General features: G+C 46.6%; 1 protein-coding gene across 2 annotated transcripts in view; it reads right to left on the bottom strand.

Moving 5' to 3' along the window:
• The window catches only part of VCL (vinculin), a 108,706-nt gene extending 94,312 nt beyond the window's left edge, over nucleotides 1-14,394 (bottom strand). For both annotated transcript variants that reach the window (XM_077820914.1, XM_077820913.1), the window contains exon 1: nucleotides 14,016-14,394. In XM_077820914.1, coding sequence (XP_077677040.1) covers nucleotides 14,016-14,183 — 168 coding nt within the window. In that variant the 5' untranslated portion in view covers nucleotides 14,184-14,394. The remainder of the gene's footprint in view (nucleotides 1-14,015) is intronic.
• Nucleotides 14,395-15,945: the final 1,551 nt, after the last annotated feature.

The following is a 15,945-nucleotide window of genomic DNA, read 5'->3' as shown; positions in this document are numbered from 1 at the left end:
CAACACCCTGTGGCAAGGAGTTCCAGAGGTTGACAATGCGTTGCATGAAAAAATACTCTCTTGTGTTTGTTTTAAACCTGCTACCAATTAATTTCGTTTGGTGGCCCCTTGTTCTTGTATTATGAGAAGGAGTAAATAACACTTCTTTATTTACTTTCTCTATATCACTCATGATTCTATAGATCTCTATCATAGCCCCCATTAGTCACCTCTTTTCCAAGCTGAAAAGTCCCATTCTTATTAATCTCTCCTCGTGCGGAAGCCGTTCCATACCCCAATCCTTTTTGTTGCCCTTTTCTAAACCTTTTCCAATTCCAATATATCTTTTCTGAGATGGGACAACCACATCTGCAAGCAGTATTCAAGGTGTGGACATACCATGGATTTATATAGAGGCAATAGGGTATTTTCTGTCTTATTGTCTACCCTTTTCTTGATGAGTCCCAACATTCTGTTCACCTTTTTGATTGCGCTGCACATTGAGTGGATGATTTCAGAGAACTATCCACAATGACTCCAGGATCTTTTTCTTGAGTAGTAACAGCTAATTTAGACCCCATTGTTGTATATGTATAGTTATGATTATGTTTTCCAATGTGCATTACTTTGCATTTATCAACATTAAATTTCATCTGCCATTTTGTTGCCCAGTCTCCCAGTTTTGTGAGATCCTTTTGTAGCTCTTCGCAGTCTTCCTGGGACTTAACTATCTTTGTTAACTATCTTTGTTAGGCCTGTCCTGTAGTAGGTAACTTCTGGGAACTCTTCTGGCTCTATCAATCTGTTTCTTTACTTCTGCAGGTGGGTATTGTAGTTGTAAGAAAGCTTGACAGAGATCTTGTAGGTGTTTGTCTCTGTCTGAGGGGTTGGAGCAAATGCGGTTGTATCGCAGAGCTTGGCTGTAGACGATGGATCGTGTGGTGTGGTCAGGGTGAAAGCTGGAGGCATGCAGGAAGGAATAGCGGTCAGTAGGTTTCCAGTATAGGGTGGTGTTTATGTGACCATTGTTTATTAGCACTGTAGTGTCCAGGAAGTGGATCTCTTGTGTGGACTGGACCAGGCTGAGGTTGGTGGTGGGATGGAAATTGCGTTCCGCATGGCTGAGGTTATGGGGCAGGCTGAAATTGTGGAAAAGCAGCATCACTTGCCCCATAACCTCAGCCATGCGGCACGCAATGCCATCCACAGCCTCAGAAACAACTCTGACATCATAATCAAAAAGGCTGACAAAGAAGGTGCTGTTGTCATCATGAATAGGTCGGAATATGAACAAGAGGCTGCTCGGCAGCTCTCCAACACGAGTTTCTACAAGCCATTACCCTATGATCCCACTGAGAGTTACCAAAAGCAACTACAGCATTTGCTCAAGAAACTTCCTGAAAAAGCACAAGATCAAATCCGCACAGACACACCCCTGGAACCCCGACCTGGGATATTCTATCTACTACCCAAAATCCATAAACCTGGAAATCCTGGGCGCCTCATCATTTCAGGCATTGGCACCCTGACAGCAGGATTGTCTGGCTATGTAGACTCCCTCCTCAGGCCCTACACTACCAGCACTCCCAGCTACCTTCGAGACACCACTGACTTCCTGAGGAAACTTCAATCCATCGGTGATCTTCCTGATAACACCATCCTGGCCACTATGGATGTAGAAGCCCTCTACAGCAACATTCCACACAAAGATGGACTACAAGCCGTCAGGAACACTATCCCCGATAATGTCACGGCTAACCTGGTGGCTGAACTTTGTGACTTTGTCCTTACCCATAACTATTTCACATTTGGGGACAATGTATACCTTCAGATCAGCGGCACTGCTATGGGTACCCGCATGGCCCCACAGTATGCCAACACTTTTATGGCTGATTTAGAACAACGCTTTCTCAGCTCTCGTCCCCTAAAGCCCCTACTCTACTTGCGCTATATTGATGACATCTTCATCATCTGGACCCATGGAAAAGAAGCCCTTGAGGAATTCCACCATGATTTCAACAATTTCCATCCCACCACCAACCTCAGCCTGGTCCAGTCCACACAAGAGATCCACTTCCTGGACACTACAGTGCTAATAAACAATGGTCACATAAACACCACCCTATACCGGAAACCTACTGACCGCTATTCCTACCTGCATGCCTCCAGCTTTCACCCTGACCACACCACACGATCCATCGTCTACAGCCAAGCTCTGCGATACAACCGCATTTGCTCCAACCCCTCAGACAGAGACAAACACCTACAAGATCTCTGTCAAGCTTTCTTACAACTATAATACCCACCTGCAGAAGTAAAGAAACAGATTGATAGAGCCAGAAGAGTTCCCAGAAGTTACCTACTACAGGACAGGCCTAACAAAGAAAATAACAGAACGCCACTAGCCGTCACCTTCAGCCCCCAACTAAAACCCCTCCAACGCATTATTAAGGATCTACAACCTATCCTAAAGGATGACCCAACACTCTCACAAATCTTGGGAGACAGGCCAGTCCTTGCCTACAGACAGCCCCGCAACCTGAAGCAAATACTCACGAACATCCACATACCACACAACAGAACCACTAACCCAGGAACTTATCCTTGCAACAAAGCCCGTTGCCAATTGTGCCCACATATCTATTCAGGGGACACCATCACAGGGCCTAATAACATCAGCCACACTATCAGAGGCTCGTTCACCTGCACATCCACCAATGTGATATATGCCATCATGTGCCAGCAATGCCCCTCTGCCATGTACATTGGTCAAACTGGACAGTCTCTACGTAAAAGAATAAATGGACACAAATCAGATGTCAAGAATTATAACATTCATAAACCAGTCGGAGAACACTTCAATCTCTCTGGTCACGCAATCACAGACATGAAGGTCGCTATCTTAAAACAAAAAAACTTCAAATCCAGACTCCAGCAAGAAACTGCTGAATTGGAATTCATTTGCAAATTGGATACTATTAATTTAGGCTTAAATAGAGACTGGGAGTGGCTAAGTCATTATGCAAGGTAGCCTATTTCCTCTTGTTTTTTCCTACCCCCCCCCCAGATGTTCTGGTTTAACTTGGTTTTAAACTTGGAGAGTGGTCAGTTTGGATGAGCTATTACCAGCAGGAGAGTGAGTCTGTGTGTGTATGGGGGGTGGGTTTTTGGAGGGGGGTGGAGGGTGAGAAAACCTGGATTTGTGCTGGAAATGGCCTAACCTGATGCTCACTTTAGATAAGCTATTACCAGCAGGACAGTGGGGTGGGAGGAGGTATTGTTTCATATTCTCTGTGTATATATAAAGTCTGCTGCAGTTTCCACGGTATGCATCTGATGAAGTGAGCTGTAGCTCACGAAAGCTCATGCTCAAATAAATTGGTTAGTCTCTAAGGTGCCACAAGTATTCCTGTTCTTCTTTATGATAGTTTAAACGAATCTGCCTGGTACTGAAGTGAGGCTTACTGGCCTGAAGTTGCCAGGGTCACCTCTGGAGCCCTTTTTAAAAATTGGAGCCACATTAGCTATCCTCCAGTCATTTGGTACAGAAGCTGATTTAAATGATAGGTTACAGATGACAGTTAGTAGTCCTGAAATTTCACATTTGAGTTCCTTCAGAACTCTTGGATGAATACCATGAGGTCCTGGAGACTTATTCCTGTTTAGTTTATGAATTTGTTCCATTTATTGAGTGGGAGTCTCACAGCCACCGTAGGTGTAGCCCTTATTGCTGCTTATTCCTGTCTGCTAAGCCCCAGTACAGAGTCTGAAAAGTTGTGACTGGGAGAGAGCCTTGTGCATCCATCAATAAGCCAAGGGAAACTGTATCTATGTACTTAATGAGACACTCCCCCCACACACACACAGATAAGATGAAGGAGACCTCTCCGCCAGTCAGGGATAACCCCAAGAACCAAAGGGTACCCAGAATGCCCAACTACCCAGCACATATATAGGAGGGCCTGCTCCCTCACCTTCCCCCCCCAAAATAATCACAGCACACCCAGAGACCACTGTCTGCCACCATTATCAGCAAAGTTGAAAGACAACCCACCTGCTACCACTGCTGCTCCAAGTAACAGGTGCCAGGTAGAGGAGCCTCAGGCTATGGCTACACTTGCAGATGTAGAGCGCTGGGAGCTAAACCAGCCCTTGGAGACAGCAGCAGGGAAAGCGCTGCTGTGTGTTCACACTGTCAGCTGCAAGCATAGTGGCATGGCCACATATGCGGCACTTGCAGCAGCATTCGGAGTGATGCATTATGGGCAGCTATCCCACAGATCACCTCTTCCCATTCTAGCATTGAGGCTCGTGGGAAGTGGGAGTGGGGGGCGCCGGGCATCCTGGGTCCTGTCCCAATGCCCCATGATGCATCACTTAGCATCCAAGCAATACCTGTGCTTCTGTCCACATTTGGTGCCATCTTTCAAAGTTTTTTGTACTGCACGCTCTGTCTTCCCTTTCAGTCTGCAGCAATGGATCCCGAACTTCTGAGGAATATTCTGACGGATCTCACCAGCAAGTCACAAATTGCAGTCGAGTTACTCCTTAAGTTACAAAGTGACAGTGAGGAGTCCAACAATGATGTCGACACACAATGCACATGACACGAGATTGCTGGTGGCATTCACGGACATGTTCACCACTGTGGAAAACCACTTTTGGACTTGGGAAACACACACTGAATGGTGGGATCACATCAGCATGCAAGTTTGGGATGAGCTCACCCCCACCCTGCAGCACAAGGACATGAGATTGAGAGCTGCCCTGCCAGTGGGGAAGCGCATGGCGATTGTAATCTGGAAGCTGGCTACTCCAGACAGCTACCAATCAGTCACTAACCAGTTCAGAGTGGGAAAGTCTATCGTTGAAATTGTGTTGATGCAAGTGTGCAGGGCCATTAATTGCATCCTGCTCAGAACCGTGACTCTGGGCAATGTGCATGACATTGTGGATGGCTTTGCACTAACAGTTTTCCCTAACTGCGAAGGGGCGATAGATGGCACACATATTCCAATTCTGGCACCAGACCACCAAGCCTCCGAGTACAGAAATCGGAAGAGGTATTTCTCTATGCGTCTCCAGGCACTTGTGGATATTTCACGGACATTAATGCAAGCTGGTCTGGAAAGGTGCATTATGCATGCATCTTTCGGAACACAGGCCTGTTCAGGAAACTGCAAGCCAGGACTTTCTTCCCAGACCAGAAGATCACTGTAGGGGAAGTCGATATGCCCACTGTGATCCTTGGAGACCCCACCTACCCTTTAATGCAATGGCTCATGAAACCATACACAGGGAACCTTGACAGCAGCAAGGAGCGGTTCAACAACAGGCTGAGCCGGTGCAGAATGACAGCAAAGGGCCACTGCGCTGTCTGTATGGGAAACTGGACTTGGCCGTTGACAATATCCCTACGGTTATAGCCACATGCTGTACCCATTGTAACATTTGTGAAGGGAAGGGTGAAAGCTTCACTCAGACATTGGCTGCTGAGGTTGAATGCGTAGAGGCTGAATTTGAACAGCCAGAGACCAGGACTATTAGAGGGGCGCAGCGTGAGGCCATAAGGATTAGGGATGCCTTGAGGGAGCAATCTGATGCTGAAAGCCACCAGTAATGTTTGGTGCCCTGCACAGGAGTTAAGTGCAGTGGTTCCAATGCTAGTAGACATCTGTGTTTGCTATGAATGATGCACTGACGAGCAGTGCCTGTTGCTTCCCTAGGCTATGCCATCTTTTACTTAATGTAATAAAGAATGTTTCCAAAACCAAAAAATTCATTTATTGAAAAGAAACACAACTGCTGGAGAAACACACACAGCATGACACATCTGTGCTGTGTGGGAGGAAGGAAGGGGGAGGGGTGGGGAATGGAACAATCACAGATTTACGTATGTCCTGTTATCATATTCAGCCTTCCTTTCTGGAGTGCTGTGCAATGAGTGCTGCACTTCAGGCTGGCTAAAATGCATGGTGATGGGGGTTGAGTGTAGTGCATAAAGGTCATAGTTTGCAGGGCTGGGAGGTGAAGCTACAGGTCTTGGAGGCAGCTTGTGCTGATAAGAAACCGGATATTGGGGAAAGTGGGTTGGCAGTGACATGAGAGCACAAGGGAAAGAGTTTTGTGACAAGGGCTGCAGGGAGGGAGCGGGCACGGATCTGCTCCCTATGCAGTGCTATGAGTGCCTGCACTGAGTCCACTTGCCGCTCCATAATGCTTAGGAGCCGCTCCATAATGCTTAGGAGCCGCTCCATAATGCTTAGGAGCCGCTCCATAATGCTTAGGAGCCGCTCCATAATGCTTAGGAGCCGCTCCATAATGCTTAGGAGCCGCTCCATAATGCTTAGGAGCCGCTCCATAATGCTTAGGAGCCGCTCCATAATGCTTAGGAGCCGCTCCATAATGCTTAGGAGCCGCTCCATAATGCTTAGGAGCCGCTCCATAATGCTTAGGAGCCGCTCCATAATGCTTAGGAGCCGCTCCATAATGCTTAGGAGCCGCTCCATAATGCTTAGGAGCCGCTCCATAATGCTTAGGAGCCGCTCCATAATGCTTAGGAGCCGCTCCATAATGCTTAGGAGCCGCTCCATAATGCTTAGGAGCCGCTCCATAATGCTTAGGAGCCGCTCCATAATGCTTAGGAGCCGCTCCATAATGCTTAGGAGCCGCTCCATGGTTTGTTGCTGGCAATCTGCATTCTCCTGGCGGACCCGCCTTTCGGTCTCCCACCACTCCTGTACTTTTTTATTTTCAGTAAAGGATTGCTGCATGAAGTCATGCAGAAGGTCCTCCTTGCTTCTTTGCAGCCGCTTCTGGAGTCTTTGCAGCCTTTCAGCCATTGATAACAACGATGGCTGGGATCTGAAGGTTGCATCTGTAAAGCCAAAACGCAACATTTAAGAGAGGCAACATTGTTAACACTAGACAGAACAATGATTCAGCTGAACTTCTAGACAAGCACAGTGCACACAACAGCACAAACTGCCTGTCCCAAGTCGAGCGCACATAACCCACAAGAGCCCCGAAATGGTGAGTAACCACAGGAGCAGGGGGGACTGATTGTTCCAGGGCCATACTGTCCTCTGGGGTCCTGTGCCTCGGGGAGAGCCAACAGCTGAAGGGGGCCCCTATACTCAACACTCTCCCCACATTTTCCACAGGATGGGTTCGTCCTGGAAGATATCTCACAGCTGAGGGTAACCTGGAAAACAAGGGAGGGTCTTCTGCAACAATGAGGCTTCCGGCCTGGCCCTTATGTGGCTTGCCTGTATGCAGCAATGGTCCCCCCACCCCTCACGGCACAGTGGCACAGATATGTTAGCCTTACTGGGACAAGGAGCTCAGTAGCTCTGCCACAGAACCTCTGCAAGCGGATTGCCCAGCTTCTGCACGAGACCTTTGATGAGATCACTGAGGCCGATTACCACAAATGTGAGAGAGTACATCAATGATCTATTCTGCATCTCAGCATGTATGCAGCCCTAACCCTTCTTTCTGCAACCCTCCTCTCCTCAACAGCCTGCACGCAACAACTCCCTTCTCAAAATAAAAGCCGCTTACCAGGCACCTCATCTGCTGTTTGTTCTTCCCCAAGCACCGTCCACTGCGACTGGCTACCGTCCTCCTGGCTTGAAAACAGATCCTGGCTGCAGGCATCTAGGGATGCCAGGCCATCGTCTGGCTCTGGGCCCACCTCCTCCTCAGCACCCTCACTCCCACTTTCCTCCTCCTGCCTTGTTGCACTCTGGGCTGCCATGGCCTCTGAAGTGTGCATGGTGCTCTTCAGAGTGGAGGTGGGGTCACCCCCAAATATCTCGTCCAGCTCTTTGTAGAACGGGCAGGTCATGGAGGCAGCACCAGAGCAGCGGTTTGCCTCCTGCACTTTGTGGTACGCATTCCGCAGCTCCTTCACTTTAACCCTGCACTGCAGTGCGTCCCGATCATGGCCCCTTTCTATCATGGCCCTTGATATCTGCCCATAGGTATCACAATTCCTGGATTTACTGGAGCACAGCTGGGACTGGACAGCTTCCTCCCCCGCAAACACTGATTAGGTCCAGCACCTTACCATTGCTCCATACTGGGAATCGCCTGGCATGTGGAGGCATGGTCACCTGGAAAGATGCGCTGAGAGTACTCCACGATTAGCTGAGCAAACAGGAAGGGGACTTTCAAAATTCCCAGAGAATTTAAAGGGCGGGTCTGACGGGTTGGTCCCCTGAGGGCAGGGCAGTAGACTTCAAAGTGATGACCAGAGTGGCTAGAACAGGCATTGTGGGACACTTCCTGGAGGCTGATCAGAGTGCGTTAATAGACCAAGGCATCCACACTTGCACCACAGTGCTCCAGCCAGGGTACAGCAAGCTCATTGCTTCTTGTGGAGGTGGATTACCAGGGGCACTCCAGCCAGAGTCCGGGCGCTCTACATGCCTTGCCAGTGTGGACACCTCAGAAGTTAGAGCACCTGGGGCTGATTTAATGGGCTCCAACTTCCAAGTGTAGCCAATCCCTCAATGAGGTACTGGGAAAGGGAAAGCATGATGATTTGAAAAATAGTGGGCAAGAGGTTGCAAGGACTGATAGAACTAAGGTAGCAGGAAGAGTGTAGAACTGATGGGTTTTTGTTGGGGACAGGGCAAGAAGGACCACTTTACCCAGAGAATGTCAGTTTTATCCAGATAATGTTATTTTTATTTTAATTATTAAGGGTATATCTTAGAGTGTGGGAAAACATCTCATGAGCAATATCAGCACCTTTCATTCTCACACACGTTCTATTCATGGAATATTCCCCTCCCCCTCGATCTCCCCAATGACAGGTATTAGTTGACGAAGGAAGCTGTCATTTAATTCTAAAAGCCTAAAACCGTCTTTTCTGGAGTACGTGCGAACAAACACATCCCTTTCGCAGATCTAAAGGCCGTGTTTACTGAAGAAAACCTCCATTGGTCTATGACAGATTATTATTTGTGGCAAGAACTGGTTTAACCAATTTTAGATAATTACTCTTTTACTATGCAGTATGTACAAGGTAAAAGTATTCAAATTACCACAGCTGCAGGTCAAGATATCTACAACCTCCCATGAGACATTTACTGATGAATAATAACCTTCTATGCTCATTTGGGGTTGTTGCTGAAAGGCTAAAAGATATTCCCTCAATTCTGCAAAACAATTATTTTAAATCTAAAAACCACTGTGCTTAACTACTAACAGAAATCCAGAACACAGCACAAACTAGTAGCTGAACGCACTTCTAAACAAAATTCAGTTTGAGCATACGATTTACCTACCTTAGTTTTATTAGCTCTGAAAGATACATTTACAGATTCACAGCCTAGCAATAATTCTGTGTATGTAATTATGAAGAGACCAGTCCTGGACCAAAGACTTCCCAGCACGACAGTTCACAAAGCTTATTTTTTAAACTACTTCCCAATTACTGGTAATTTTTCACAGTACTATAACTTCTCTTAAAACAGTAAATTAACTAGTGACTCAGTTTTAGAAACTCATTTTATTCATCACCATTATGCTAAACTCTGTCCAGTCAAGTTTGACCAGAGTTAGAATTTTGAACTTCATTTCACAAAGCAATTAATTCAATAGGGCTCTCAAATACACTCGCCTGCTCACCACACCAGTTACTGCTCAGTTTAAGCTTTCCGTTTTACAGTTATTAAGAGAGCCCCAAAATAAATCAAAACCCAGTGATTAAAGCAACATGAAACAAAAACCCTTACCCTGCAGCAGCAGTTCCTGTTCCTTGGGTCCCACTCAGGTTTGGCCCAGCAGCCCAGTCATCGTGATGGAGAGGTGGCTGGGCCAAACTTGGGCAGTGCTATCACCCCAGGAGCCAGGTCGCAATGCCTGAAGCGGGGAGCTGGGCCCAACTGCATACGACCGCTGCTGGGTGCATTTGGGGCAGGTTCATTCTGCAACACCACCCCCACCAAGGCCTTCCACACATAACCCACTGGAGCAGGACCCAACCCTGGATTGGTAAAAAAAAGATAGATAATACAAAGAATTCCTAAAAAAGAAAAAGAAAAATTATACAAAAATAAAAAGGATTTCATGGAACTCTAGTTTTTAGCTCACTGGCAGCAAAGGAAACCCTCTAACAAACTACTTATAGTACTGGCTTCTTCAATTGACAGAGAGACCGCTTAATATAGAGAGGTGTGTATTGCCTCAAATTTGTGTCAGTTGTGTGCTAAAACTGAAGCTTCTCCATCATTGTCTTAGTTTTATCCACATGGGCTCTGGGATAGTACATGGCATAAGTCTTCCAGCTAGTGACCCACTGGATCTTCTGTCAAAGGTCAACTTCAAAGTGACTTCTTTATGAGTGTTGCATGACACTTAGAATTTTTACAAAAAATTCTGACATTAGCAATGGAAGTTCCAGAGTGAGGACAAGTGGCACAACCTGCCCCTTCCTTGGCACACACATTATTCAACTTCCATGTCACCAGATTATCAGTCGAGCCTTTTTATCCCTCCACCTTCATCTCAGGACACTCGACTGTAAATACTGGGCCGCTTTTTCGCTGTTTTTCCTTAACTATGTCAAGGGTCCTGCAGATCTCTTCAATACCTACCAATTGACTATGCCTCCATCTTCTATGTTTGACAAAACACGAAACTTTTATTTAACTTGAGTAAACACCACAAACAGATCAATAAACTTTCAATAACCTTCCTAGTTCACACTGTAATAGGGATTGTATACATTCACAAGAGGTTCCTTTTTCCAGTCACAGGAGCCAACCGATGAATCTGCTCCCTCTTTCCAGCTGCTGAGTCTTCAAATTCAAACCCGCGAAGTTCCTAAAGAGCAGTTTGGGTGGCGCTTCCCTCCAGGAGTCCCAGCCTCTGTGTGTCCATGCACCCTCTGGCATATGTTCTTTTTGGTCTTTGTCCCGTAACATACCCATCATAAAACTTCGCTTAATATTTACCCTCTGGCAGCATCTCCTACCAAATGGTTTTCAAACCAACTTAGTTCCTTCTCCACAACAGGGTCTGGTAGAACACGGAGCTAAAGCACCTTCTTTTTTCAGGAACATTTCTGACTCAACACCACCTGTAGCTGCTCTGTATTTCTGAAGCAAGCCAAAGCTTCATGGGCACAGGGAAGAAACAGTACTTGTTATAAAAGCTAATGTTTAAAATCAAGTTTACACAAGTTAAGAAGGAAGGTACTGTACATATCGGGTCAGGCTTGAGTTATGAGAGATTACAAGTATCGGTTACAAGGTTCACAAGATGCATACATAGCACAATCAGCATAGACCCAGATTGGGGTGCAGGAGTTTTTAAAGCGTCAGTGAATAAGTGATCTCAGGTATGCCACCCATAGAATGTATTTAGAGTCCAAGTCAGTATTGATGCAGCAAATAGGTACATGGGTGGGGTGCATTCCTTGGTTCGTCAGGGGAGGAAGTAGGTTATTTCCCTGACCGGTGGTTTCCATATAGCTAATAGGCAACTATTTGTTAAATGAAGCTAGGATGCCTCCCATAGCCACAGCCCAAAATGGAAGACAAACTTAGTGGTGTTAATAGTCAAGAATAAGAGAATCTCATTTTGTGACTTCTTTTTACCAACAAAATCTTTTATCCAGAATAAAATGATTGCATAATGAAGTAAAATCAAACCAGCTTGACACAGTGAACACCACAAAATTTCACTACAAAATTCTCCTTGAAAGGAAAATTTGGGTTTAACTACCCCAGACACCTAGGGTTCATCTCCTCAGGGCCTATATATAAAATTCCTTTGCCAAGAGGGAGCTAAGCAAAAAGCACAGATATTCCAGACAATACATCACTATTGTTAAAACTCTGTGCCCGAGATTCTTTCCCTAACAGGTACTGCAAGAATGTAATAAAGTTAACAAAATTTCCAAATTAAAAGTGAGTACTAATATCTAGAGCCGTGGGAGGATACAAAATTTGTATCCTCATCCAATCCGCAAACGTGGTCCACAGATATCAAGCAGATATCTGCAGATTTGCAGGGCTCTACTAATACCACAGTAATCAGTACTGTATGGCACTTCTAGGGCCTTACGATGGCCTATAATTGCACAATCCACTTATCCTTTATAGAGGCATTCCTGATGTATTTTTCCCCTATATCCCAGCAGCCCCATTGTCTGAGCTTGAAAGTCAGTCCTGTTTGGCATGACATTCCATCTAAATAATAGATTTTGTTTTATTTTCTGAAGCATTAGTACAGCAGTCATCCAATATTTATCTGTATGTGCAAAAGAAGTCGAGTTAATATTCCCAGAGTCGATATTATGTCCTGCTGCAATACCACATTAAAAGTAGCATAAAAATCTTTTCTAAAATAGACTACAGGATTTTTTGGTGCAGATTAACGCTTAGAAGGTGGGAAAGAGTTGTGTCCCAGTTTTTAAACGAACTTATATTGACAATGCAGAAATTGCTTTTTATGAGCATCTTAAAAGATTAATGACCAAAATAAAGAATTTAATGTGATATGGGAGTAATTCACCTTCTCTATAAAGGAAGCCACAGATGTGCAAGGAAAAGATACGTGCAATCTCTAGGGAGTTGTGGAGATAGGAAATGGCACAGCAACCTAAGGATTTACAAAGCAAAACGTGCATGTTTGTTGCCTGTCTGTAATTTGTTATTCTTTAGACATAATTTAGTATCAATGTTTTAATATCCAATGAAAACATTTTAATGCTTTCCAGTTTTTTGGACTTCCCGGACACAAGGTCAGTTAGCAACTAAAACATGGTAAACTGTTAAAGTGATGCTCTGAAAGGAAGACTCAGGAAAAAAAAAATCAGAGATTAAAATTGACTTTTCATTGTCTCTAGGTAAGGTTAGCATTTTGGGAAGCAGTAACTCACTGTCGAAAAACACAATCCCAGCTTTTTTATTTGAAACAAACAAGAAGTCCTGACTCCACACATACCAACAGCTGTGCTAACTATGCAACCCTCTTCACTACAAACGAACACGAATATCATTACTGACTTACACACTTAAAAAAAGAAAACAGTTTATCACATCAAAGCAACACTTGCACTCACGGAGAAAGCAATTTACAAAATAGAGGTAAACACTTTATTGACAAAACAAAAGAGATTGATGATGCATCATCAAGTCAAAGATATCCATTAGCGGTTTCAAAATATATCCTTCCCAATATGGAAAGCATGATGCAGATACCAATAATTATGGTGCATTACTGCCTCTGAACAGAGTGCATAAAATAAAAAAGAACAGATTTTTAAGCCATTAAGATCTTAAGCAACTGTTGCATATGGGGCTATTGAACAATCAGCAGAACTCACAAAACAACTCAAGGGGCAAACAACAAACAATCTGATGTAGTCTTAAAATAAAAACTGAAGAAAAGCTTTTCCACGTTAGACCTAATTATTTCTGAACTGAAAAGTCTTCACCACTTAGGAAGCCAGCATCTTTCTGCCATGCAGAAAGGAGCAAGTTATTAGGAGTTGACTGTATGTGAGTATAAAATATAGATACAAAGTGTTTTTGGGTGGGGAGATTTGATAAACCCTAGCTAGAGAAAATAAGACAGAGAGGGACTGGAGCTGTCCCCCTACCTAGGGGAGAGCTGTAGAGGGCCTGTGACAGGGAGGGACTGGAAGAGCCGGCTCAGAGCGAGTGGCCCGGGGGTTGGTGCTATCACTTCTCACCGCACCCTGAGGAGACTGGAGCGGGGGCAGGAGGAGAGCGACTGGAGGCCCTGAGGGGAGGGGAGCTCGCTGGTGACTAGGGCACACTGAGTATCCTTGAGCCTCAGCTCCCTTCCCTGGGCGCCGAATAGGGAAGAGAGGCAGGGGAGGAGCGACGAGCAGCGTGAGGGGATGGGAGCTGAGCAAAGGCACGCTCAGGGACCGAGCAGCGGTTGGCATTAAGCGGAGGGGGAAGTTCGAGGCAGGGGAGGCGGGCCCGGGAGCGGCTGGCGCGGGGAGCCCTTCCCAGGCGGGTGCCCGGCTGGCCTCGTCCCACACTCACCCGGACCAGGTTGCTGACGGCGGCCTGCACTGCGGCCACGGGGGCAGTCAGGTCCGGAATAGCCTTGCCGTCCACCTCCCCCTCCTCGTGCATGATGACCAGGTGGGAGATCTGCTGCGCCACGGGCTCCAGGATGCTCTCGATGGTGCGGGTGTGGAAGACGGGCATGGCGGCGGCGTGGCGGGGGGCCGGGGCCCAAACTCCGGACAAACTCCCAGGGAACCTCTCCCCTCCGGCGGAGGCGCCGCTCCCCTACTAACCCCGCGAAAAAACTACAGCGGCCCGCCAGGAACTCCCAGCTCGGCCAACCGCGGGACTCGAACTCGCCACACTCCTCACTCAGCAGCGCCTGCCCCACTGACTCCTCGCCTCTTGGGGCCCAGCAGGGGCTTTCAACCGGCGCAACCTACCCCTCCCCTTCCCCGCCCTCTCGCCACTCCCGCCCAATGGCGGGGCCCTGCCGCTGGCTCCCAATGGCTGCGGCATCGCGTCTATCAACATTCCAACAGCTCCGGCCCGCTTTTCCCAACCAAGTTTGGTTGCATAGGCCCTGGTTTCCCAGAGTTGGATGACGTCAGACATTCTGGTGTCCATATAAGGAGATGGTTAAAGCCAGAACGGCTAGGCTAACTCGGGAGGGGGAGATGGGAGTGCAGGAGTCTAAGAGCTTGAGGGTGAGGGAACGCCCTGCCCGGACAGCTGATAGGTGTGGGGGAGTCTGGGGCTCCCACTAGGGTCAGCGAACGGTGCTGCCAGCTGTGTAGTTTGCAGCAACTTGTAAGGCGCTGGTTTTCCGAGGGAGCCGGGGGGGTGGATTAACCCATACTCCTGGAGGGAAGGTGGAGTGGTCAGAAAACTACCGATTTGATTTCAGAGTCCTTGGTGTTGTTGCGAAAAACTGGCATTTCGTCCCTAGGTACATCATGTAAGACTCAGTGGGCTTTTTTTCTTCTTTCTTTCTCCCACAATAGTTCCAAAAAACTATCATTCGATGCTAGTTTCTGGGATTGCTTGATAGGCTGTACACGCTTTTCAGCAATGACTTCCACGCCTGGGGCTGTGTGTTTACATACAGGCATATTAACCAAACACCCCACCCAATGCGGGCAGGGGGAGTGTGGGATGTAATTAGCAAACCACTTCTCTGCTTCTTGTTTCGCTTGCGAAGAATCCTTCTTTGAAGAAATGACTTCTTGAAACAGTGCTCTACGATAGAGCGGTAGCACTTTACATGTCATGCTCTTATTACGGAAACTTTTGTCCCCTAGATATTGTGGTGCAGAGGAAAGTTGTGCTAACGTAGTTTTCCATCCTTGTTCTGAGGATTCCAGTTGCATCCTTCATTTGTGGCCTGAGATCCCTTTTGAATGTTTTTAACGTATGTTTTTAACGTATGTTTTTAACATATTATATATATTGCACCTTTTCTCGCTGATAGGACACTTACAACAACCACTTCTGCTGTTGGAATATTCTTTATTCCAAGCAATGATTGTATTTATTTGCCTCAATAGTCTCCTACACTATTTAGAGCTTTAGCAGGATTGGGCACCCGAAAATGGTTTTCTTTGTCCTGTGTGAATGAAAACCAAAAATTAAATAGAGTGATAAGTAAAGTGGACTTCTAAAACTATTGCGGCTTCATAAACATCCATCTAAGGTTGTGGTAGTAACAAAGGATGAGGGGTTATCCTCTGTAGCACAGTGGCCTATAGCACAGTGTTTTTCAAAGTTTGAGTCGCAACCCAGTACTGGGTCCCGGCATGTAAGGTATTAGGTTGCTGTGATGAGTACCACCAACTGGGACGTTAAAAGTCCTGGAAGCGGCCAGTAGTGGCTCCGGCTTCTAGGCGGGGGGCCACGGGGCTCCACATGCTGCCCCTGCCCCAAACGCTGGCTCCACATTCCCACTGTCCGGTTCCCATTGGGG

Source organism: Eretmochelys imbricata, chromosome 7 (genome assembly GCF_965152235.1).
Source record: "Eretmochelys imbricata isolate rEreImb1 chromosome 7, rEreImb1.hap1, whole genome shotgun sequence".
NCBI classification, from domain to species: domain Eukaryota; kingdom Metazoa; phylum Chordata; order Testudines; family Cheloniidae; genus Eretmochelys; species Eretmochelys imbricata.
This window is presented reverse-complemented; position numbering and strand designations above follow the sequence as displayed.